The sequence below is a fragment of the Fusarium proliferatum genome (assembly GCF_900067095.1).
Source record: "Fusarium proliferatum ET1 genome assembly, contig: FPRO_scaffold003, whole genome shotgun sequence".
Lineage (NCBI taxonomy): Eukaryota > Fungi > Ascomycota > Sordariomycetes > Hypocreales > Nectriaceae > Fusarium > Fusarium proliferatum.
In genome coordinates, this window is record NW_022194792.1 from 4,248,910 (window position 1) to 4,271,093 (window position 22,184).

General features: G+C 47.7%; 10 protein-coding genes across 10 annotated transcripts; 3 read left to right on the forward strand and 7 right to left on the reverse strand.

Annotated features, from left to right (window-relative positions):
* Positions 1 to 277: 277 nt before the first annotated feature.
* On the reverse strand, positions 278 to 1,597 carry FPRO_05595 (uncharacterized protein; the record flags this gene model as incomplete). Its single annotated transcript, XM_031229584.1, has 1 exon — positions 278 to 1,597. The coding sequence occupies one exon, from the start codon at positions 1,595 to 1,597 to the stop codon at positions 278 to 280; it is 1,320 nt and encodes a 439-aa protein (XP_031079806.1).
* A 348-nt stretch (positions 1,598 to 1,945) lies between these two features.
* Positions 1,946 to 3,111, forward strand: FPRO_05594 (uncharacterized protein; the record flags this gene model as incomplete). Its single annotated transcript, XM_031229585.1, has 4 exons — positions 1,946 to 2,022; positions 2,075 to 2,304; positions 2,353 to 2,425; positions 2,472 to 3,111. 4 exons carry the CDS (start codon positions 1,946 to 1,948, stop codon positions 3,109 to 3,111), a joined length of 1,020 nt encoding a protein of 339 aa, XP_031079807.1.
* A 413-nt stretch (positions 3,112 to 3,524) lies between these two features.
* Positions 3,525 to 4,540, reverse strand: FPRO_05593 (uncharacterized protein; the record flags this gene model as incomplete). Its single annotated transcript, XM_031229586.1, has 3 exons — positions 3,525 to 3,985; positions 4,058 to 4,309; positions 4,366 to 4,540. The coding sequence occupies 3 exons, from the start codon at positions 4,538 to 4,540 to the stop codon at positions 3,525 to 3,527; spliced, it is 888 nt and encodes a 295-aa protein (XP_031079808.1).
* Positions 4,541 to 5,039: 499 nt separating this feature from the next.
* On the forward strand, positions 5,040 to 6,409 carry FPRO_05592 (uncharacterized protein; the record flags this gene model as incomplete). Its single annotated transcript, XM_031229587.1, has 3 exons — positions 5,040 to 5,108; positions 5,209 to 5,906; positions 5,959 to 6,409. The coding sequence occupies 3 exons, from the start codon at positions 5,040 to 5,042 to the stop codon at positions 6,407 to 6,409; spliced, it is 1,218 nt and encodes a 405-aa protein (XP_031079809.1).
* Positions 6,410 to 6,757: 348 nt separating this feature from the next.
* Positions 6,758 to 8,170, reverse strand: FPRO_05591 (uncharacterized protein; the record flags this gene model as incomplete). Its single annotated transcript, XM_031229588.1, has 4 exons — positions 6,758 to 6,876; positions 6,935 to 7,004; positions 7,058 to 8,102; positions 8,154 to 8,170. The coding sequence occupies 4 exons, from the start codon at positions 8,168 to 8,170 to the stop codon at positions 6,758 to 6,760; spliced, it is 1,251 nt and encodes a 416-aa protein (XP_031079810.1).
* A 1,077-nt stretch (positions 8,171 to 9,247) lies between these two features.
* On the reverse strand, positions 9,248 to 10,054 carry FPRO_05590 (uncharacterized protein; the record flags this gene model as incomplete). Its single annotated transcript, XM_031229589.1, has 1 exon — positions 9,248 to 10,054. The coding sequence occupies one exon, from the start codon at positions 10,052 to 10,054 to the stop codon at positions 9,248 to 9,250; it is 807 nt and encodes a 268-aa protein (XP_031079811.1).
* A 1,391-nt stretch (positions 10,055 to 11,445) lies between these two features.
* On the reverse strand, positions 11,446 to 12,954 carry FPRO_05589 (uncharacterized protein; the record flags this gene model as incomplete). The annotated part of the gene is made up of 2 exons (XM_031229590.1): positions 11,446 to 11,764; positions 11,819 to 12,954. 2 exons carry the CDS (start codon positions 12,952 to 12,954, stop codon positions 11,446 to 11,448), a joined length of 1,455 nt encoding a protein of 484 aa, XP_031079812.1.
* A 2,273-nt stretch (positions 12,955 to 15,227) lies between these two features.
* FPRO_05588 (uncharacterized protein) lies at positions 15,228 to 16,682 on the forward strand (the record flags this gene model as incomplete). Its single annotated transcript, XM_031229591.1, has 3 exons — positions 15,228 to 15,596; positions 15,654 to 16,210; positions 16,271 to 16,682. 3 exons carry the CDS (start codon positions 15,228 to 15,230, stop codon positions 16,680 to 16,682), a joined length of 1,338 nt encoding a protein of 445 aa, XP_031079813.1.
* A 573-nt stretch (positions 16,683 to 17,255) lies between these two features.
* Positions 17,256 to 19,365, reverse strand: FPRO_05587 (uncharacterized protein; the record flags this gene model as incomplete). The annotated part of the gene is made up of 7 exons (XM_031229592.1): positions 17,256 to 17,793; positions 17,857 to 18,755; positions 18,818 to 18,943; positions 18,998 to 19,035; positions 19,086 to 19,109; positions 19,159 to 19,252; positions 19,303 to 19,365. The coding sequence occupies 7 exons, from the start codon at positions 19,363 to 19,365 to the stop codon at positions 17,256 to 17,258; spliced, it is 1,782 nt and encodes a 593-aa protein (XP_031079814.1).
* Positions 19,366 to 20,258: 893 nt separating this feature from the next.
* FPRO_05586 (uncharacterized protein) lies at positions 20,259 to 20,879 on the reverse strand (the record flags this gene model as incomplete). The annotated part of the gene is made up of 2 exons (XM_031229593.1): positions 20,259 to 20,744; positions 20,793 to 20,879. 2 exons carry the CDS (start codon positions 20,877 to 20,879, stop codon positions 20,259 to 20,261), a joined length of 573 nt encoding a protein of 190 aa, XP_031079815.1.
* Positions 20,880 to 22,184: the final 1,305 nt, after the last annotated feature.

Below are 22,184 nucleotides of genomic sequence, written 5' to 3' on the forward strand. Positions count from 1 at the left end.
TGATCAAATTGTGCGGGGCGGATACCCTAGATTAGGCTCAGGCAGCTAATAAGACTCCATTCAATGTCACTACAATTCTTAGCAGTGAGATGGGGCCCTTATACTAGCGAGGGCTTGGTCCACACGCTTCGACCGGATCGCATGAGTATGGCGGTATAGGTAGGCCAATTTCCGACGGAAATTTCAAGATGAGTATAGGAGAGTATACAGAAGCAAGGGGAGTTTCTTACATTTGACAATGATTGAAGATTGAATGAATTCGATTTCGTGTTTCGTCCTAGTATGCAACAGAAACCTGGTCTCCTGTTCTCACAGCCCAAGTCTCAACCTTTTCCAATCCCCACATAATAGTAAACAAATGACGTGCAAACTCATCAACCTGAGCAGCACCAACGCCCTGTTCTACTAGCATCTGTCCCTTTAGAGTGTAAATAAATAATGGATTAGTCTGTCGCGCAACGGCCTCCCAGCGTGCAGAGGAAGATGCCTCCCAGAACCTGGCTTGTGTCGTGATATGGATGTCGCCCCCGCATGACTGTATGTTGCTGCCTTTCAAACCGCTATATACACCAGTGGCAATGTTACACAGTAGCCCGGTACGACGGATGGATTCGGAGAGGACAAAGGAACGGTAAAGACCGGGGATAGGGTCCAGTTCACCAACAGCTGTTCCGCTGGAAGTCGCTAAGATCGGTAGTGGTGAAGCAAGTGTACTATCATGTGTTGCAGACTCCCATAGCTGATTCTTCCACGCGTGAAGAAGGCTGATGAGATTCTCTCCCCTTGCCCGACGCTCAATCGAGGAGGAAAATAGTGCGAGGAGGATGTGGATGAGAAGGGCTTGGGTGCGGGCTAGATGGTCCCTGGTGGAGATGATACTGGCACATCTGGCGGGCTGAGCGTTTAGTAGATTTGTGATGTGTGTAGCCGAGATTGCATTGACGATGGTTTCATTCTCGCTACTAGCAGCGCCGGAGATAACACATGCAGAGTATGCATCTTGAATGCATTGTGGATATCCGGAGTCTGAATAGAGATGTCGGTGTATGAAGGGGTTGTGACCAGTTTTGGCAAACCGGGATAACCAGTTCTGTAAGCCGCGGATGAAATTAGTGAACACGGAAGCCGAAGGCATCACATCCGGGGCGTTGTAATGATATCCTATAACCCATGATTGAGGTCCAAGAAACCAGCCCAAATCCCGGGATGCATGCATCAGCTGGCCGGAAGGCTCAGGTATTCCACTCGAGGTTGAAGCTGGTAGTGATGATGGATCTGATAATGAGGGCGTCCATGACGAGATCGACGGACAATTCAGATTGGCGCTGAACACAGGATCGAGAAGCCATGGCTCGGGCATTTCCCCAACCAACGCCAGACTATTTGCATCAGCCGCAGAGGTCCACATGTCTCCAAGACCCATCGCTGGAGCAGTATCAGCTTCCATCAAGTCGAGAGGTTGTCGTCTTGGCAAAGAAGGATAAGTGCAGACCGACTCTCGATCGAGACAGCGAGAGCATGAGGGATATCGCTTGTCGCAGCGGCGCTTGGTCTCGACACACGCGAAGCATGACTTTTGCTTGGTTTTCCGACCCATTGTGGATGTGTTTGGATAACTGGGAGAAGAAATGGATAATGCTGGGCTAGGTTGGTGTTTGGCTGCGGAGGAGCGGTGGAGATGAGATGGAGGCTAGCGGACTTGGGTCGGAGATGCTAAGTTAAGTTTCATTAGTGCGACAGCTTGTGCACTTACAGTGGGGGTCCCCTGGGTCCTGGAGTTATTACTATAATTACATAGAATCACATGTCATGATGCATGATAATGCGTGGAATGATAAGGACTGCTTAAATATATCTTTAAGGCGCAAAGCTTCCATCTTAGTTGCTCAGCATACTCCCAACGCTTACCCTCCATTCCATTCGGCAGCCAACCAGCTTTCACATAATGGCGACATCACAATGGAACCCCTCCACGGATATGCCAGATCTGAACGGCAAAGTCGCTGTCGTGACTGGGGGCAGGTATGAATCAGCTTTTTTCAATTAATCTATATCGCGACTGACACAGCTTCAGCTCGGGAATTGGCCTTGAGACAGTCAGGTTCCTGGCTCGGAAAGGAGCGAGGGTGTATTTGACTACGCGAAGTGAAGCAAGAGCCAGACAAGCCAGAGACAAGCTCACCAAAGACGGTGGTATCGATGCGAGAAATGTTCGATATCTGGTCATGGATCTGTATGATCCAGTCAGCATTACTCAAGCCGTCGAAGAACTAAAGAAAAATGAGACAAAGCTTCACATCCTAAGTACGTCTCAGACCTCAACTTATTGGATTCTAACTGACGATATTAAAGTTAACAATGCCGCTGCCTCAACATCATCTACCATGTTGGTTGACGGTAAATACGAACAACACATGACCGCCAAGTATGTATAGCCCAACTGACCATCAACTGATACCTAACATGCACAGCCATATGAGACCTTTCATTCTAATCAACAGACTTCTACGCCTCCTCAAAGCAGCCGCCAAGGATCCTGAAGCCGACGTCAGGATCATAAACCTCAGCTCCACGGCGAGCATCAGCATGCTCCCTGCCAACTTCAAGTTTAACTTCGACTCGCCAACATGTTTCAACAAGCCAGTCACGTCTTACCCATGGCAATGGCGCTATGTTGGAAGATTCGTGTTTGGCTTTGACATCATCCGGTACGCTGTGTCCAAAGCGGCAGTGGTACTACTCACACAAGAGCTTCAAGAAAGATTAGAGGGACAGAATATGGCTATTACTTGTATAGCTGTTCATCCTGGGGAGGTACTCACTGAGGGTGTGCTGGCTATTAATACTGTTCTTGTCAGGGCTATAGCTCGCTTGTCATTCTTGACTGCTGAGCAGGGTGCTGCTAATTCTTTGTTCGCAGCGACAGCAACGGAGGTAAAGAAGGATATGGTGAAGTACAAGGGGAGGTTTATAGTTCCGGTGGGAAAATTGGAAGAGCCTAATCCTGTTGCTAAAGATGACCGGCAGGTTAAGGGGCTGTGGGAGAATACAGTGATTGAGGTGAACAAGTGGCTTGTAGAGAAGAAGCTTGCTCTCTTAGAGCCCTGGTAAATGTCCTGCTGATTGTCATACCAGGAATAATAGTATTCTTGTGACCTTCTGAGAAGAAACAGTGTAGTGTTAAAATCGCATAATCACAGTCTGTACGGGGGTAGGGCTTACTACGCAGGAGTGTTTCTTCATCTCAAACGAGCTCATCCTTAATATGTATCGTGCTGGCCATGGTGTTATGTCAACTAACGTCAGTGTGTAACTGTATATAATAATATTTATTCTAGTTACTCAAGCTATGACATTGCTATTGCCACCAGATTGTTATACTGGCGACTTCTATAGTAAAAAGAAAGGGTTCTCAAAGCTTGTAATATTACATTCTGTCGCACCCCTCCTCTTGCATACAATTCCATTCGCCAACTCCATATCGAAGATTAAATATATAATCTTGCAGACAATGTAATCATGACTCAAGAGCGAACTCTTTCGAATCGTCGGCCGAACGGAAGTAGTTCAAACCCGTTGGCCACCGGTGACTCGTTTCGGAGAAGTAGTCCAATCTCGCTGGGGTGATACCAATTCATCCAAACCGTAACAATCCAGATCAGGGTGGCATCGAAGACGAACAGGAAAGCTTCAGTCCTCATGAGATATCCGTCATTGCCATCAAGGTACTCAATAACCCGGAAAAGACTCCTAACCCAAATAAGACCGCTCGTAACGTAGAGGGTAGTGAGGTAATGACGCCACCTGATCGAGGGCTCTAGGCTCTTGTTCGTAGGCGAGCGGTTCATCCGGCGATGAAAGACACTGACGACTGCGATGAAGATGCCGAAGATTATAAGCTGGAAGAAGAGGCCGCCGATGATGACGTACTCGCCAATCTTCATGAGGTTATTTGTTTCATTGGCTCCCGACATCATACTTCCACCTGTTTTGATGTCAATAACAGTCAACAAGGGTCAATGTCGTGATGGGTGACTGCGGTATCAGTTGTCCATACCTGCGGACTGGAGCTGTATTGACACAATATCACCCACAACAAAGATCTTGGTCAACCATCGCCTCTTGATGATGGCATGTTCCTCTCCGTGCGTCAAGAGGATAACGCGGCTGAGTATCATGTATATAGAAGCAGCCATCAACGCCGGCGCGATGAGGAGTAAGACGCTTTGGATGACGTAGGGGCCCAGAGTCCAACAGCCGGGGTCTTCGGTTGAGTTAATGGCACGACCAATATATCCAACTATCTCAGCTACAGTAACCGGTCGATTAGTAACGTCAGACAATAATGGAGTGCCTTACATATACCACCGAGGCAGAATGCCAACATATACCAAGTTCTTGTCCTAAACATCTGGAAGACATGGACGAGCGTCGTGACACTGAATAGGATGACGAATATGACGGCCGCGGCTGTCGAGGGTTCGTAGCGGTAGAAGGACCAGTCGGCATGTCGATAGTTAGGGTCGCACTTGACAGCCATTTTCAAGATGAGTAATTGATTCCTTTAACTCTTTGGCGAAAGATGACACTGGATAATGTCTTGATGGTTCGATATGGGCTTTGGCTCAGGGCAGCCCTTACTTTTAAACACGATAGCACTCCAATAACGGAGCATTTTGAGTCCGTTTTATCTATATATACAAAACTCCATTTCAAAGAACTTATAGCTTGCGTGCCTCGATCTCCAAATCATGGCTTAGACATTGAGCTGACTCTTCAGCCTCATCTGCGATGTTAGGGCAAGATGTGGATCCGTATCATGTCCATGTCCAATGTCAACTCAGCTTTACCATTGGATACCCCCAAGTCCCGGCGCATCCGAATGCCGCGTATTCGCGTTTTAGGCTCGGTATAAGCTTATAACTAGCCTCTTTTCCGTTATGCGACCCCAAGAATCCATTTTGTGCGAACACGCGGTTTGTTTGTAAATATCCACCGATATCCTCCAGTGTGTCGGTGACGACTTATGTGTCGAAGAGATGAAACCACGACGCTCTCACACAAAGTCACGCAGCGGATGTCGGGAGTGCAAACGTAGAAAGGTCAAGGTATGTCATGGCCGCAATATCATGGATCTTCCTCATCAAATCTCCCATTCCACCTTCTCTTGGCGGGCTTTGCTGATGTCTCACGACGCTTTCGCCATAGTGCGATGAGAGACTTCCCTCTTGCTTTAACTGTGCCCGCCGTGGGATAACATGCACCTTGACCTCATCCCAACAGTCTCCTCAGAAGACAGGGGCCATTAGATTGCCCCTGTTAAATAACAGAGAAACCGAAGCGAGTCCTGATGCATTATCCGTAGCTGAAGTATGGAGTGCTCCAACGCCGGGCGCATCTCTGGATTTCCAAGACCACGGCCTGGAACTGATGCACCACTACTCTACCATTACAGCCAACACTCTTGCTCTGAGGCTGGATATGCAGCACATCTGGCGTATGGTCCTCCCCGAGATGTCATATAATACACCGTTTCTCTCCCACGGCATACTGTCAGTCGCTGCCTTACACAAAGCTCACCTGCTGCCCGCAAGAAGGGACAAATATCTCGATCTCGCAGCCTATCACCAAACCCGTGGCATGCAAGGCTTCCGCAGCATAATTCATAGCATCAACGAAAGGAACTGGCACCCTGCGTTCTGCTTCTCATCTACAATCGTAATATATGCATTTTCATCGGCAGGTTGGACCGGAGATGCCATGGCGGATATTTTGCAGATCTTTGTCCTGATACGCGGCATTCGATCTAGTCTCTTCGGCGCGGGACAGAATCTTGCGGAGACGCCTTTCTCCGCATGGTCAGCTGGGATCTGGATAGTCGGAGAGAATGACGAGGCCTCTTACGAGTACGTGATCTTGCCCTCCCCACGAACCAATAGGCTGACTATTGCTGTAAAGCTTCGATCCGCCATTGGATCGTACTGCTCTGCCTTTGGATACATTCCAGGCACTGCGTCGTCTCTTCGCTTTTTACCGCACTGATCTATCGGACTGCAACAGGGCAGACTATGAGTTTGCCACGTTGCAGCTACGAAAGTCGGCGATTCTCATTGCACATGCTGGTACCCAGCCAGAGATAGGCATGGTCATGTTCTTCCCATACGGAATCTCTGCAAGTATCATGTCGGACATCCAAGCCAATGACCCATGCGCTCTTGTCCTGTTATCATATTTTTCAGTGCTTCTAAGCCTTGTTGAGCAGCAATTTTGGTATGTTCAAGGCTGGTCCCGGAGACTCATAAGCGCCATCGATGTGCAGCTGGATAATGATCCCAAGTTTTCTAAAGTGGCAAAGTGGCCAAAGACTATCATATCTAGGCTTTACAAGAGTGAATTAGGTTGCAGATAAGTACTGGCTTGATATAAGCTCCAAGGATAAGGCTGCTATCTATAGGCATCTTTAGATGTATGCGGAAGTTGAAAGCAAGTCCTAGACCGTTGAAAAGGGGCTCTGCTGAAGTTTAAGTGCATGATTACAGATATACTATTCAAGTATGATACCCATGGCTGATAGCTTACGGGAGGATATACAGAATATAATTATCTTTTCTCTCCCAATGGGTCATGGCACTAGATTGATCTCAAACACCTGTACTATTATTCTGTAAGGACTGGAAGACCCCTTGCTCCTGTAATGACTGTAGGAAAGTGAAGATCAAATTTCCCAATCATGCAAAGACCCAGCATTTCATCATGTTCAAACGGAACCCCCAGTCTGTGCCCGTCCAAACGCAGTTGAGAGACAAACCTTCAATCCTCCAGGCGTCTTGTGACTAAAGAAGGCATCATAGTTCTTGGAGATATTCTCGAACTTATCTGCAAGGCAAGAAGGGTTAGACAACGACAATTAGCAGATACGAGTAGGCTACTGTACCGTGATGAGTGAACATGAAAGAGGGATCGTATTTCCCTTCGACGACAAGGTCTAGAAGAAGCGGGAAGTACTGCAATATAGTTAGCTCTCTTCCATAAGATGAGGCGGGTTTATGAATGTTACCTTCTGGGCGTAGAGCTGTCCTCCGCGCAAGGTGATACCTTTTTCCATCAGCATTCCAATCGGGAAGTTGTTGGTGTTGTAGAAGAAGTCTCCGATCAACGCGACATTACCTCCCTTACGGGTTGCCTTGATGGCCGCGCTGACCGTATCAGAACTATCCCCTTCGACTCCCAACGCTCTCATAGTAGCATGAGCAGTTGAGTTGGTGCTCCTGAAGCCGCTCGCCTCAATGCCGCGGTCCAGCCCATGCGGTTCAATGGACAAGATGTAGTCGGCAGGATCAGAGTGCTCCTTGACATTGATGGGGATCATGCCCATCGACTTGGCAATATTCAGGCGCTGCTCGTCTTTGTCAATGGCATAGACCTTGCTGGCTCCACGCAGCTTCGCAAGACGCTGGATCGAGAGACCAACGGCACCGCAGCCCCAGACGCCGACGACATCTCCCTCGCCTACCTCGGCCAGCTCGTTGCCGTGCCAGGCGGTAGGAGTCACGTCGGCGAGGCCAACGAGCTTACTGGCCTCTATATCCTTGGGAGCTTTGATGCAGGTGAGGTCAGCGTTGGGCACGCGGCAATACTCTGCCTGATCTCCAGGATATCCTCCCGTGATCAGAGAGTAACCAAAGATGCCCGACAGACGATGGCCATACATCTGCTCCAACTCCTTGGAGGGATTGGTGCGGTCACACAGGGAGTACTCCTTGCGCTTGCAGTAGAAGCAGTCTCCGCATGCAATGACGGGCAGGATGATAACTCGGTCTCCTACGCTTAGGGTCTTGACCTGGGGACCGACTTCTTCGACGATGCCGATAGCCTCATGGCCCATGATGAGCCCCTTCTCCATAACCTTGTTCATATCGCCATTGTACATGTGCAGATCCGAGCCGCAAATGGTGCAGTGGGTGACATGCACGATGGCATCTGCGGGCGCGGTGATGGTAGGCTTGGGCACACTGGTCAGCTCAATAGACTTTGTGCCCGTCCAAGTGGCTGCCTTCATCCTCTCGCTGGGATGGGGCTTGTAGGATGTTGTGTAGACTGGTCTTGTGGCAACATTAGAGATTGACTATCCACAGGGTGTTGTTGGAGCATACTTGGATACTTCTGCCATGTTGATTGTTGGTGTTGATTGTGTATTGAATGTGGTTACTGTCGAGAATCTATCAGCAAGAGGGGACTTTCGCCATGCAATTTATGCTCTTCATCACATCCCCAGCACTTCCTTCCAATCATGAGGATGTTGTTGTTCTACGTGATTTCTTTCATCTTTTCATCATCACAATGCAATACACATATAAAATCATATGTGCTAAGAATACATATTCTTCTCCATTCTTTCATCAGCCTATTGTAATACCCCCCAATACCATACCTAAATCAAGGTCCAGTGCCGCTTCCATTACATAGTGTCACCATCATATATACGCGTACCTGCTTCATACAGGACTCCTTATTTCCTACTCCAAGCCGGAGACCTTGTCCCTAGGTTTTCGCTTCACTAGCGTAGCTTGGGGTCTTCGGCTCCGAGACAGCTCCGCAAAAGACCATAACACATCATATCTGCTAGCAGATCCACATATGTCAGCGCTCTGTCAGTGTGAGATCTGGGTGCGTGGCGATACTACAGCGCCTAACCGGATTGACGATAGTGATAAATAGGATGTCATGCATGTAAGCACTGAGATGACCTTTGTCAAGCACTTGCATCATTGACTGACTTGTGATGTCAGCGGTTTGATGGGCGTGGGTTTGAAGCTGTAAAGATGACACGGCTATGGTGTATTGACTAACTGTGGCCTTGTTCCGTAAGGTTCAGAGTCCACCACTTGAGTCTTGACCCTTTTGGGTTAGGGCGTGCGACAGCAAGTCTATGGACTCAAATCATATTGCAAAAGTATTTCCATATTTTATTTTTCATCAATTAGTTCTGTATACTGATTCTGAGCTCTTTGCCGTAAGTTGTAACTCCAAATAATGTGTTTCATACTAGCTACATTTTTGTATATTCTTAACCTCCCAAATCTTACCATTAATAATAGATATTGGCGGTCTTTGCTAATTCCTAAGCCATGCAGTATATAATCCTAGCCATAGAGGGCTTCATGATCTCGTAGATAGTTAAGATTAAGTAGCATATGCAATTTTGGAAGATCGCGCCGTATTAAAAAACTCCTTGCGGATAAAAGGTCTAGCCACTCGTTTCTTGCACATAGCGGTTGGCCTCGTTGCCAATATACTCCTGAATAAGGACGCAGTCGCAAGTGCCATGCTGAAGGAGCTGCATCTTGAGGTCGTGCACTTGGTTAGTTAGCTCCTTCACACATTCTGTCAACCTCTGGTTCGTCTGCTGCATTTCCTTTTCGGCTGACGCGAGGTTCTTCTCGGTTTCCCGTTGCTTCAGGCGGACTTTGGTCGCAGCGCGCTTGTTCCTCTCCCTGACCTTCTTGATATACTCGACATCTCTGGTTGGAACAGTACTGGTAGTAGCACGCCTCTTCGTGCTCGGGCCTGCCTCCTGGACGGATATTTCTGTGTTGGGGCTCGTGGTAGTATCTCCCTGTGACAGGGTCATCGTGCTGTCGACGCTGAAGCTGACACTACGTTTCTGTGTTTCGGTCTGCGTCGATACAGAAATATGGTGGTCGACATCGCTGGAGGAAGTAGAAACGGCTGTGCATTGTGAAGCGTGTTGATGCACCAGAGAGTCTGGACGACATTCGGCATTGCTAGCTGGGCTCGCGATGATTGCCGATGATGAATCTTGTTGGGGTGTTGGAAGCTCTGGTGAGAGTAGAGGCTCGGGCCATTGGACCAGAGCCGGGTCCCCAGGGACTCCGGGTATGTAATCTCCAGTCCCGGGGAGCAAGCACTGGTAGTTCCCGCCATTGGACGCAAGATACCACTGATCTCCCAAGAACTGAGTCGCAGCATCCAAGTTGCCAAAGAGGGACAGGTCGTACGATTGGTTCTCGTGCGTAGTGGGAGCTTGCTCCATGGTTGCTGCAAAGACGTTTGTTAGGGACCGCACATGACTGGCATGGAAGAACAGCGCGAAGAACACGAGGGCCGTCGAATCTGGGACAAGCACACACACTGAGATGAAAGACTGCTGTCGAGAAAATGGACTCTGGCGCTGTATCCAACAGGGACTCAAGAGTATGACAACGTCTTACTCACGTTCTGTATGCTCTTTCGTTAAACGCCGTGAGGTTTGTTTCCGTCTCTATCCATTAAATACCCGGGTCGAACTGGATCGGTATCCTGCCGCTCAATTTAACCTAAAAGTTAGCAGCAGGCGGAGAATATTCCCATTAAAGACAATTCGACATGCTATATGATGCGTTTATTTTAAATACCATGACTTGACGAGAGGATAACGCATGTCCGAGGAGTGGAAATGGTGTGTTACAGTGCTGATGCTGCAAGGGACTTGATGAGCAAGGATGCTAACCTAGTCATTTAGTCCCTTGTCATTTAGTCGTCATGACATGTAAAGGCTCTAGTTCCCACAGCTACCCCGCTTCTGGATGGCCTAGTGCCCATAAATTAGTTATACAGACGGTGGTCGTTTGGACGGAAACGTCTGGGAACCCCGCAGTTAATACTCTGGATTCGTTACCCGGCATGTAAGCATGGAATATCCTTCGCCCCAAAAGCGGATGCTAAAACTCCCGGTTCTTTAGTATTTTTAGCCACAGGATGTGCGTGTTGATAAGCACACAACTCCACATGATATCTGCATATCATCAAGACTCAACAGTCATCATTATCGAAACAAAGGCCTACCGAAACGCCATCACTCAGGCCCCGTTGTGGTTTTTGGAATGTGATAAATGATATGTCCCGTAAGCGAGGGTCGTTGAGCAAACCCAAATCGATAAATTGCTATGAGCGATATCTGCCCACCAACCATCTCAAGACGGTACGGCTCCGAACCCCTATAGAACCCCCATCCAAAGGTTCTGTCCAGCCATCGGCAAACTCAATCATGCATGAGCCCAATCAGCGGCTGATGTTCCAACGGAGGGTAGTATTTGGGGGTGGAGGCTGGCCCCACAGTGTGTTGCGATCTGATATGAGAGATGGTGTGAGTGAAGATCCCCTGGACATCAAACGGTGGCATCGTGGACCGTTTGGATGGCTCCGACAAGTAAGGTTCGGTTTGTCACAATGTGATGGTCGGGAGTTTGTTGCGGTGCATCTATTGGACCCAAGACTGACAGGGTAGAAGCTCCATCTAGACTTAGCGCGTCGCGTCTGCTCAACCTAGTCAAGTTGACATTTCGCTGACTGTCGCGAGAATGACGTTGCTAACTGAATCCTCAACACTCAGGGGCTCCCCGTCCAAACACGCGAATTTATCTTCCTTGGCCTTGATATCCCAGCCTAAGCAAGAGCGTATTTACTCCGTGATCGGATAGCGTGGCCACAACGGTAGAACAGAAATGGTATGACAGCAAGAAGCGCTGCCACACCCGCAATCAGCGAGCCTCCGCCGCCCACTCCAAGGGCCTCGAACATCTGACTAGTGAAGATAGGAGCTCCTGCGCTGCTGATACACCTTGCAACGAGGTTGGAAGCTATGACAGAAGCAGCGTAGTCCGCGTAGGTGTCAGCGACGTAACTAAAGCAAGATACATGGATCAGCATCAGGCATGTCGCCAGAACCGTGCCACCCGCTGTCGATACGATCCAATGGGTGGAGCTACTGACAAATCAGTCCGGATGTCTTATCGTGAGAATGCAACAGTATACGGACTTGTACTGGGCGCTCCAACACAGCCAGAGCATCGAAGTCGGTAGTCCCACGCCTCCTATCATGGCTAGAACCATGTGGTCCTCTGGAACCATCTCCCTCCCCATGTCCACCCTTGCCTTGCGTCGTCTCGTATGATAAAGCACCATTAGAAGACCGAAGACGGCGCCGACGGCCTGTCCGAGAACGGGGAGCTGTGACACAGCGGGGTTCCATCCTCTCAGGTCCTGGAACACGATGGGATAGATGCTGAAGAGCATGTATTGCAGAGCAGCAATGAGACATGAGTATAGACAGCACAGTAGAGAGATTGTGTCGAAGAGGAGGACCCACGGTCGTGTCAGAGCTGTCTTGTACAGCTGAAGTAGCTTTGGTCTGGAAGCCTCCCCTGCAGCCTGTACGTCGTGACCTTTGTGTCGAGCCACTTTTGCCTTTCGTGCAAGAACCGTTGGGCCGTGTGTTTCAGGAATCGTCAGCATAGGCATCATAGTAAATGACCCGAGCCAAAGACAAGCATACATGGACCAACGCCAATCCTTCTTCAGCTCAAAGCACCCAGATATGACCGTACCCAGGGCCGGGCCAACCCAGCAAACACAAATCAAGATACCCATGGCATTGCCGCACTCACACTTATCCCATAGATCAACCAGTACTCCAGGCACAATGGCAAACGGCCCTGCAGCGAAACATCCAGCGAGAAATCTTCCCACCAGCAAACCACCCAAGTTCGTCGGCCAGGCCGTCAGGAACGTAAAGCAGAAGTAGAGAAAGAATGTAAGATATAGCAACCACTGCCGGCCGTAGAACTCGGATAGCGGGCCAAATAACAAAGGCCCTGCGCAAAAGCCCAGCAGGAAAAGCGACGTCGTGAGCTGGGCGGCGACATTCGAGATGCCGAATTCCTGAGTGATTGATTGGGTATTTCCTGCTGTGATGCTACTGGCGATGCTGCCGTTTGCCAATAGTAACATCGTGATGGCGGTGATGTACCGTTTTCTCGCCGGTGACCAGTTCCTTGGATTATCAACATCGGCGTCCCTGAATTCAACAATATCGTCTCCGTTTGTTTCCAGCCGCTCAGAGTCTGGACTTGGGCTTAATGGAATTTTTGAAAGAACTCGCTGCAATGAATTCATGGTGTTGAAGTGGTGGAGCAGTGATTCAAAGGTGAGATTTAAGAAGATCGATATCACATATATGACAACTCAGGAGTTAAATGCTCAATATATTCACTTCACACCCTGGTCGGAAGACCCTCAAGCTGAACAAGTCTGTTATCAATCTTTTCATCACCGCTGACAAGACATAACATCATAAGGGGTGCCGAACAATGGATCGTGTTTCCTTCACGATGCATTCGGCTCTGCGTTAGTAACCTTACATACGTCTGACATAGAAGTGCGCTTTGATTTCTATTGAAATTACCGCAAAGAATTATTAACAGATTCTTTTGATTTTCTTACTAACTCCCTCGGTATTTCAATCCAATCTCAATCTCGAGTCAATATCTTAACAGTGGAATCAAGCAGCGTGTTAAGCGCTCTCTCCACCTTTTAGTAATAGTATCAATCTCATCACATCTCTTCATGTCGGCCATCTATCACATATCAAATTCAGTCCATTCTCAGTGGTAATCAGAACACGGTTGATTACATCAAAACTGGCTAAAGCTCCTTCATGTTTTGATGGCATAAAGTGGACTTGGCTAATAGGTGAGGTCGTAATTGCGTCACAGTGAAAGTCTCGTATGCGGTCCTGTGATGAGAGCTCTTGACCAGCTTACTGCACCTCGACTTATGTGATTCCATCCTTCTTACGGACCTTTTGGCCCTATTGGGTTTGAGAAGTTGTTTGCCGCTGGTTCTGTCTAATTGGCCACGCAACCTCATTACATGATTATGTTTACTTCGAACAAAGAGCTTGAAGTCACTGCATTCTAATACCAATTTATAATTTACCCAGGAATTATCTATTACCTAGCTTACTGTGACTGTCCGGGGACAGAACCAGCCATTCTGCGTGTCTTACTTCTTGCGAGATTGACTGAGTATAGCCTGATGTGATGTCAGTTGCGATGTTGGGTAATAACAGAATAGCCATGCCTGTGGTGCAACTCTTTTTGACAGTGGTCAAGTTCTGGACTTCTCAACGTCCTCGTCGCGACGTCTGGCGGTTATTGAAGCCCTAACTCTGCGCTGAAACCTACAATCATGCTCGGGATGAATGGCTGCGAACTAATGATGCACAGGTTCGAGATAGAGGACTTAGCTCGTGAGATAAATTGAAGTCTCATACAAATTACTGCTGACGTGGTGCAAGTATACCTCTTGTTCTCTTCACCTTAGAAAACAAACATTCTGATCAACGGTAAAATCAAAGAAGCAGGTCCATTATCGGCAGGTTGGTTGCGTTATTTAAAGCAAAGACTGTATTGTCTTCACAATACGTTCTGCTATATATATTGAATTTCATACCTGTGGTATATAACGCCGATTTCCATGATTTGCATTAAGTTCTTCCGATAAATATAGAGATTTAAAGTTATTTTTGTTTTTTATTAGTCCTCTACTTACATTAATTAAAGCTTACAGGCATACTATAGGTTTTTTAGTTATACATTTGAGTAAAGTTTGTTAGTTATTTAATTTCTAATATAACCCATTATATGATATATATAAACACATCCTTAAGCTGACATCTGATAATCGCACGTTTGGTCTATTAAGCTGAATTTAATTAGGATTTCTCAGTGTGTTGGCATGATATGTGTCGTTGAGATCTCAGAAGCTTCAACTATAAATCAACATTCGTGTCATGCGTATCTATAGCCTAAAGTCTAATCATCTTCGCAGCAATCAGATGCCTTCTGTCCTCTCTCATTATGCTCCAGCTTCAAGACACTGGAAGTGCTACAGGCAACTCTAGAAGCTTCCGAGATGTGCCCCAGCGTCATGTGAAGCACCATCTCATCACTTCAGTAACATCATCAATCTTGATCAGTTATCATCTGATCTGTCATTTTATAACTTACTAATTTGACGTATTTGATGCTGGGCCATTCGTATGAAATAGTGACCGACACTATTGATGGAATGGCAGGGGCTATAGGCCTGGGTCACGGGCGAGGCCGCTATTGCGTCACAGTGAACGTTTGATATGAGGTTCTGTGATTTGAACTCTAAGGCGAATTAACGCACCTCTACGTATATCAGTGTTTAAACTCCTGTGTGCGAACCTTTTGTTCCTATTTATTCACCGCACAAACTCGGCCCTCTTCTCACATCCATTTCCAGTTCCATTAAATCCTCATTAATGTCATTGGATATTGGTATCCCCGAAAACCACTGACCCCGACTCCCCCCCCACCAAACCACATTGCAACTATCTACTAGAACCGAAGCATAACATCATGCGCGTCTTTCTTATCCAGACCGCAAAGGGTCTTTTCTCCTCTTCAGGCGGTTATAAGGCTAATCACGCGCTGTTGCGCTACCTCGCGTCCAGAGGCCACTGTGTCCGCCAGCTCTGCTACTCGTATCGAGGCGAGGTAGAGAGCTATATGGATAGAAGCGACGAGGTTGATACGCGATTCCGTAAGGGAGTTTTCCACATGAGGTCAGACAGCGACAAGCCCGGACAAGATGTGCAGGTGCACGAACTGTGTATGGAAGACGGTGTCGAGACGCTGGCTCTCGACAGCGAGGGCTTTGACGCTGCGTTTGGCGGCAAGGTAGAGTCACCGAACCAGCTGGCCAGGATGTCAGCCGAGTATATCGAGGTAAATAAATATGTCTATCACTCAAGTATTCAACATTACTGACAACCGTCATCGTAGAATGGAACGTCTTCAGCACCACTCATGGATTTCATCTCCTTCCTCCAAGAAGAGATCAGACGTTTTTCTCCGACGCACATTATTTCCAATGACGGCCTATCCATGAAAGCTAGTCTCGCCCCAGAACTGGCGCACCTAACCATGTCTCGTATAGCAGTTGTGCATACAGCCGAGCAACTTCCTTTCGGCCCCTTTGCTGGCGGCTTGCCCGGTCATTCGAGTACAACGCGGGAAGCAGATCTTTTCCAGCAGCTCGACGGGATATGGAGCGTGTCTGAGACGATACGCAAGTATGCACTTGAACACGGCCAGTTGGAAACGCGCTTCTTGGTACATCATCCCTGGACGTATATGGGCGGGAAAGACCATGTCATCCCAGATCGGGTCTTTAACTGGGACAAGAAGTTCGTTGGTATGATAAACCCCTGTCCGGTAAAGGGTGCGAGCATACTGGTCAATCTGGCAAGGAAGTGCCCGCAGTTGGAGTTTCTGACCTACATGAGTTGGGGCGCCGACGATGCAACTGTAAAAGAGATCAAAGAATTGTCTAACATGACGTAAGTACCTCCATTGCCTATGTAGCTTTAGACATCGAAGATTATCTAACTAGTATGCAGTGTCCGTCCGTGCTGTGCAGTAGAAAAAGATCTCTGGCGCGATATCAAAGTCCTTGTCGTCCCGTCGCTCTGGTGCGAGGCCTGGGGCATGGTGGTGGTTGAGGCTCACCTCCGGGGCATTCCAGTTGTGTCATCAAATGCAGGTGCGCTCTCTGAGTCTATGCTTGGACTGGATTATATCATGCCGGTGACTCCCATAACTGGAGAGCGCGACGCGTCGGGACGATACACGATACCCGAGCAGGATGTAGTACCGTGGGTCAAGGTTATCACCAAGCTTATGCAGGATCGGTCTGAGTATGAGAGGGTTTCGGCTACTGTGCGGGACGCAACAATTAAGTGGTTGAAAGGTAACAGCGAGGCGGATATCGAGACATGGTTGATGAGTATGAGAACGGGGTCTAAGATTTGAGCATGGAATGGCATCTATAGTTTGACGTCGGAGAGTTTAAGTTGCAGTATCGTACCCTCCCGTTTTACTCATTACACGCCAGCAATGATTTTGTACAGTAATGATACTCGAATTATACAATTAAAGGACGATGCATTTATGGGGTTGACTGTTACCTGTAAGGTTAAGCTTTAGGCTGCGAACACAGGTGATGAATGAGGACACGATTTTATAGGTTGCAGAAGCAAGCTTAACAATCTTACGATAAAACTCTTCAATCTGTGTATTTCCCCATAAAACAACTTGGTGAATTACCATAGAGCCCTCAGACTTACTCTTATCGTCAATGGAATCCTAAGTTCTCTCTACTGATTTAAGCTCCCAGCCACGAGTCTCTACTACAAATATCACATCTAGCGACAGCGTAGAATGGGATCTAATAAGCCAAGTTGCGACGGATCACCACTGCAAAGCATGATGCTACAAGTTAATACATGTTATCAGCGATCTGTGGCATTCTGTATTAACTATATCGAACTAATTTCGTAAACGTTAATGACAGTCTGATTTTTCGGTTACAAAGCAAGAGACCCTTCAAGCAATACCAAGTAGACCCTCCCAAGGTAGGAGCTGTATCTCCCCCGACCTGGGCCTCTCCAGAGACAACACGTCGTAACTCCCAAGAGCCCAACCTCTGACCCCCTCACCTTCAGGAAACTTGAAGGTCACCTCGTCCTTACTAAAGTTAAGAATGGTGATGGAATGTCTGTCGTTGCTGGTCCTCTTGAACGCAAAGACATTGTGGTGTGTCCCATCAATAATCTCGATATCCCCATAGACGAGCATGTCTTTATACTTCTTGCGTATCTGGATACCTCGCTGCCAGAACCGATAAGGCGACACAAGCATGGTACGGTCGTTTGCCCGTCCTGCAGAAGTCTGTAGCGCTGCGTTGACGATGGTGTAGTCGTCGTTTACGCGCATCCAGGGTTTGACTCCCGCGGGGCAGAAGCCGCCGTTGGATGTAGAGTCCCACTGCATAGGAGTCCTGGCATTGTCACGCGCTTTGAGGCGCAGAAGGTTCTTTGCCTCTTTCCTTTCAGGAGATCCTTCTGGGAACTGGGCGCAGACACTATACAACGAAGGGCCTATCAGTACCTGTTCAAGATTATCAGATAGGATTTATGAGACTTACTTCTTGATGTAGGAAATAGACTCAATGTCTATGTACTCCTCAAATTCCCAGGACTTGGGCACGTTCCGCATACCCAGCTCTTCTCCCTGATACAGATATAAGGTACCAGGAAGGCTGGTCTGCATGATTGAAAGGAGTTTGGTGCCTGCGACGCGATGCTCATCCGAATCATCGCAGAAACGCGTGACGGAACGAGGTTGGTCGTGATTCTCGCAGAATAGCGTATGCCACCCGTTCTGATCCACGAGCCTGCATGCCTTGGCGACGATGTCCTTCAGCTCACTGACCTTCCACGGCTTATTGCTGAAGCGGCCCTTTTCAGGAACGATGTCAAGGCCGATCATCTCAAAGGTGAAGATCATGTTGAGCACGCCTTCTTCAGCCTCGACCATCTTGAGTCTCTCCTCTTCGTTCTCAAGGTATGGCATCTCGCCGACAGTGAGAGTATCGTACTTTGAGAATACGGCGGTCTTCATCTCCTGGAGATAGTCCATGAGACGGATCCCGTTGGCAAAGTAGCACTCTCCCGGCTGGTACTTCCTGCCTGGGTGACGGATCTCTGCGTCGGGAAATCTCTGGTCTTTGGAGATGAGGTTGATGACGTCCATCCGGAAACCAGAGACGCCCTTGTCGAGCCAGAAGCGCAGGATATCGCAGACTTCCTCTCTGACGAACGGGGTCTCCCAGTTAAGGTCGGCCTGAAAAGGACTAAAGAGAGAAAGATAGTACTCATCCGTCTTAGAGTCATAGGTCCAGGCCGACTCTGTCTCGTCAAAGAGGCTACACCAGTTATTCGGTGGCTGCCGATTACCCTGGGCGTCATACTTTGGCTTACGCCAGATATACCAGTCTCGTCGCGCGCTTACTGCAGACGAGGCTGAGTCGATGAACCAGGGATGCTATAGCGTCAGGTGAAATCAGTCACGTAAAATTGAACACAGAATGTAAAGCTTTCTCTTACCTCAGTTGAGGTGTGATTGACCACTAGATCCATGATGAGCTTCATATCGCGTGCCTTGAGCTCGTCGATTAAGTGGTGCACGTCTTGCATTGTGCCATAGGGCCGATGAATTCCACGGTAATTCGACTGTGGCCAAGTCAGTGCGTGCTACTTCAATCTCATCGGGAAATGGGTTCATACAATGTCATAACCCATGTCCTTCTGTGGACTTTCGTAAACTAAAGCAGATGTTAGATTGGGAACATCGCCATATATCGAGGGGTCTTACTTGGTGAAATCCAGAGAATGTCCACTAACATATACTCGTTAGATCATGAACATAGGATCGGGATACTTCTTACCGCCCAGTTCTTTGAGATAGTCCAGCTTAGCTGTGATCCCGTTTATGTTCCCGATACCATTAGAATCGGTATCAAGGAACGACGCGGGATAGATCTAAACTTTGTATAAGTCTATTGCAGTAACAGGGAGGAAGGGGTTCAAACCTGGTAGACAATGGCTTCCTTCCACCATTTCCTGTCGGGTGCTTTCTCCGAGACTTGACTCATTTTGGCAGTGCGAATATTGGCAAGATTGAAGTTTGATGGGTGTTGGTAGTGTCCCCCAAGTCGAGCCGTGTGTTTTGGAGGCAAATTATATAGACACCTTGACCAATGGCTCAGGCTCCCTCGAACAGGTTTTCGCATGATGGCGAGCATTTTCACGTGTCTAAGCTTCTAGAACCATCATAATGTGTCATTTTGTCTAAGCGAAGGCTGTAGGTATTACGAATGCAGCGACGCAATCTACTTGTAGGCGATAGATAATTGCCGAATTGAGGGATGTTTGGACAGGGGAATTGATTGCACCGAGAACTGCCGTAAAACGACCCCGCACTTGTTACCGCCCATGATGGAAAACAAAAGTCATTATGCACGTAATTTGCCCTGGTACCCTTGAAGTCTATACGAAACTTTATGTTGATTTGGAATCTTTGTTGAGGTGATAAATAAATGACGATATCTTGAGTTGTCGTTGTCTCATATATCCATACCCTGTATCGTTAGGGTTGCAGTCAATGATACCCACTCTACAAATGTGTCAAATGAGATATGACCTGCATCCAGCCAATTAAATTCTTTTACTTGGGGTATGATGACCTCGGTTGATCCTGATTTTCAGGGTACCATGGAGTAGCCAAAGTCAAAATGGGCCAATAAGCCCGAACAATCTTATCGAACGATTTCGCTAGTTCCCCTGTCAGTGTATTTTATCGTGTCTCTACTGTACTTGTCTGCAGCTAAAAGGTGATCCTGTAACTTTAATTACTTGATCTAGACAATTATCACTCCCGCTATCCTCAAATGGGACACTAAAATCTCTCTGCTGATTTAAGCTCTGAGCCACAAGCCTCAACTGCAAATGACACATGTTATCTAGCTCTAGTACAATCACCCCATTGTCAAGCTTTAGATTTATGGGGACCTTCACGAACAGCCCGCTCATCTGCCTTGACAGGCGGCATGGACTCTGCTCCATCAGCAGCCAATCCCCCCTCTATCTTCCCAGAGTAACCCCTAAGCCCCTTTTCCACATTGGGCTTATCAGCAACCGTATCCCTAACCTTGTCAAACACAGAGTATGCTGTACTGGCACCTACACCTTCCAGACCACTGCGTTCCTTCTTCCTCTTTCTCGGATGGACTCCTCTGATTTCACGGTTCTCTAGGCCGATCAGTGGTCTGCCATGGACGGTGTCGATAGAATTGTAGATATCCTTTGACGTCGAGCCTGGCATGTCTAGAGCAGGCATGTTCAAGGCTTCAGTCGTGTAGTTGCTCTCGGGATTCGGGTGGAAAGTGTGCTCTGCGGGTGCAGTTCCTGGTGGGAAGGTCTCGGCGCGGTACTCTGGCGCGGCATCGTTGCCTTTCTCATTACCCGGCTTATGCTAGAAATGGTGAGCAAGGAATATGTAAGGTAGTGTGCAGCTACTCACCCATTTGTTTACAGCAGGCTTAGCTGGGTGGACACGAGCATGGAATGGCCCTTGGCCGATGAGGGAGTCAGGGCTTTTAGCCGCCATGTTAGTCAATGTTGTTGGTGTGATCTGAGTGATGATAACTCGGGGAGTCGATCACAGAACTTGAAATGCCGAGATTACATTTCGCCGGCTTCACGGACTTATAAGAGGCATGCAGTGGCGGGTGTGACATAATGGAGATGAATGACATGACATCAAACATGGCGCAATAATTGGCGTCCTTCTTAACCCCAAGTTCGACGCCCAAAGGAGAGTCGCACATGAGAAGCTTTCGTACGTGGGTACTGAAGACACACGTATAAATGTCTCATGCTGCCATCATGGTGATTGATGGTTGAAGCTTATGACATCTCAACAGGTGGTGACTATATATAATGCTGACGTCATGACAGCAAAATATATCTATCACGAAATAAGCACTGTTCTTTCGCGCACTTTCCTCTAAGGGTTAGTGTCTATTAATTGCAGCAAACACACGCGGGGTCATTCCCGACTATAGATCAGACCACTTTTTGTAAGTTCTCTCTGCTCATTTGACCTATGAACGATTAGTCTCGACAGCAGATAACACATGTAGATAACAACATAGTCATTTTACCATGATGACTAGCAAATAGCTACAGGGAATACCATACAAACGCCAACAAGCGTGTTTGCGCACATGGATAACTGTGATTACATCCTGGGTTTCCAAGGAATCACGAGGCAAGATATAACAATAATACTAAAATCAAAAAGAATAGATTAATTATCCCAGAACTGTATTATTACGCATCCTGCAGTGAGGATACACCTTGTATAAATGGTTACGTGAAGCCCTGGACCTCTTACACCTTCGGCCAAGGTAAAGAACTTGTCATAGACCTCAGCTCTTATGAGCAAGATATGGGTCCTCTCAGTCGCCGACCAGAGAGGTACTTCAGAGCAGCACGCAGTTTTTGTTGACGGGAAAGAGATCGGCCGTACACATGGAGCATTCTCCCTCAAGGGTCGTGGGCAAGACCCATATGATCCAGCCATGATGCCAGACGACCATGTCGGAGACGTGCCCGACGGCCCTGTAAAATGTGTCATTGGGCGAGGATTCTGGGTTTCTTTTAAAATTCCTAAAGGGGAGTAGAATAACAAGTTCTATGTCAAGTGAAAAGAATTACGTTCTAACAGCAAGAATAGGGTCCAAGTCAGTGGTTGTTAAGATGATACATCCAACGACCAACTTTGAGGGTGCTGGAGCTTATCGCATTGACAAAGGCTGTAACTAACAGTCATAATGATTTAAGACTAAATTAAAGCAATCTTGTAGTAGTTCAGTTAATTGAATGGCTTTATATGCTGTTTATTATTAAT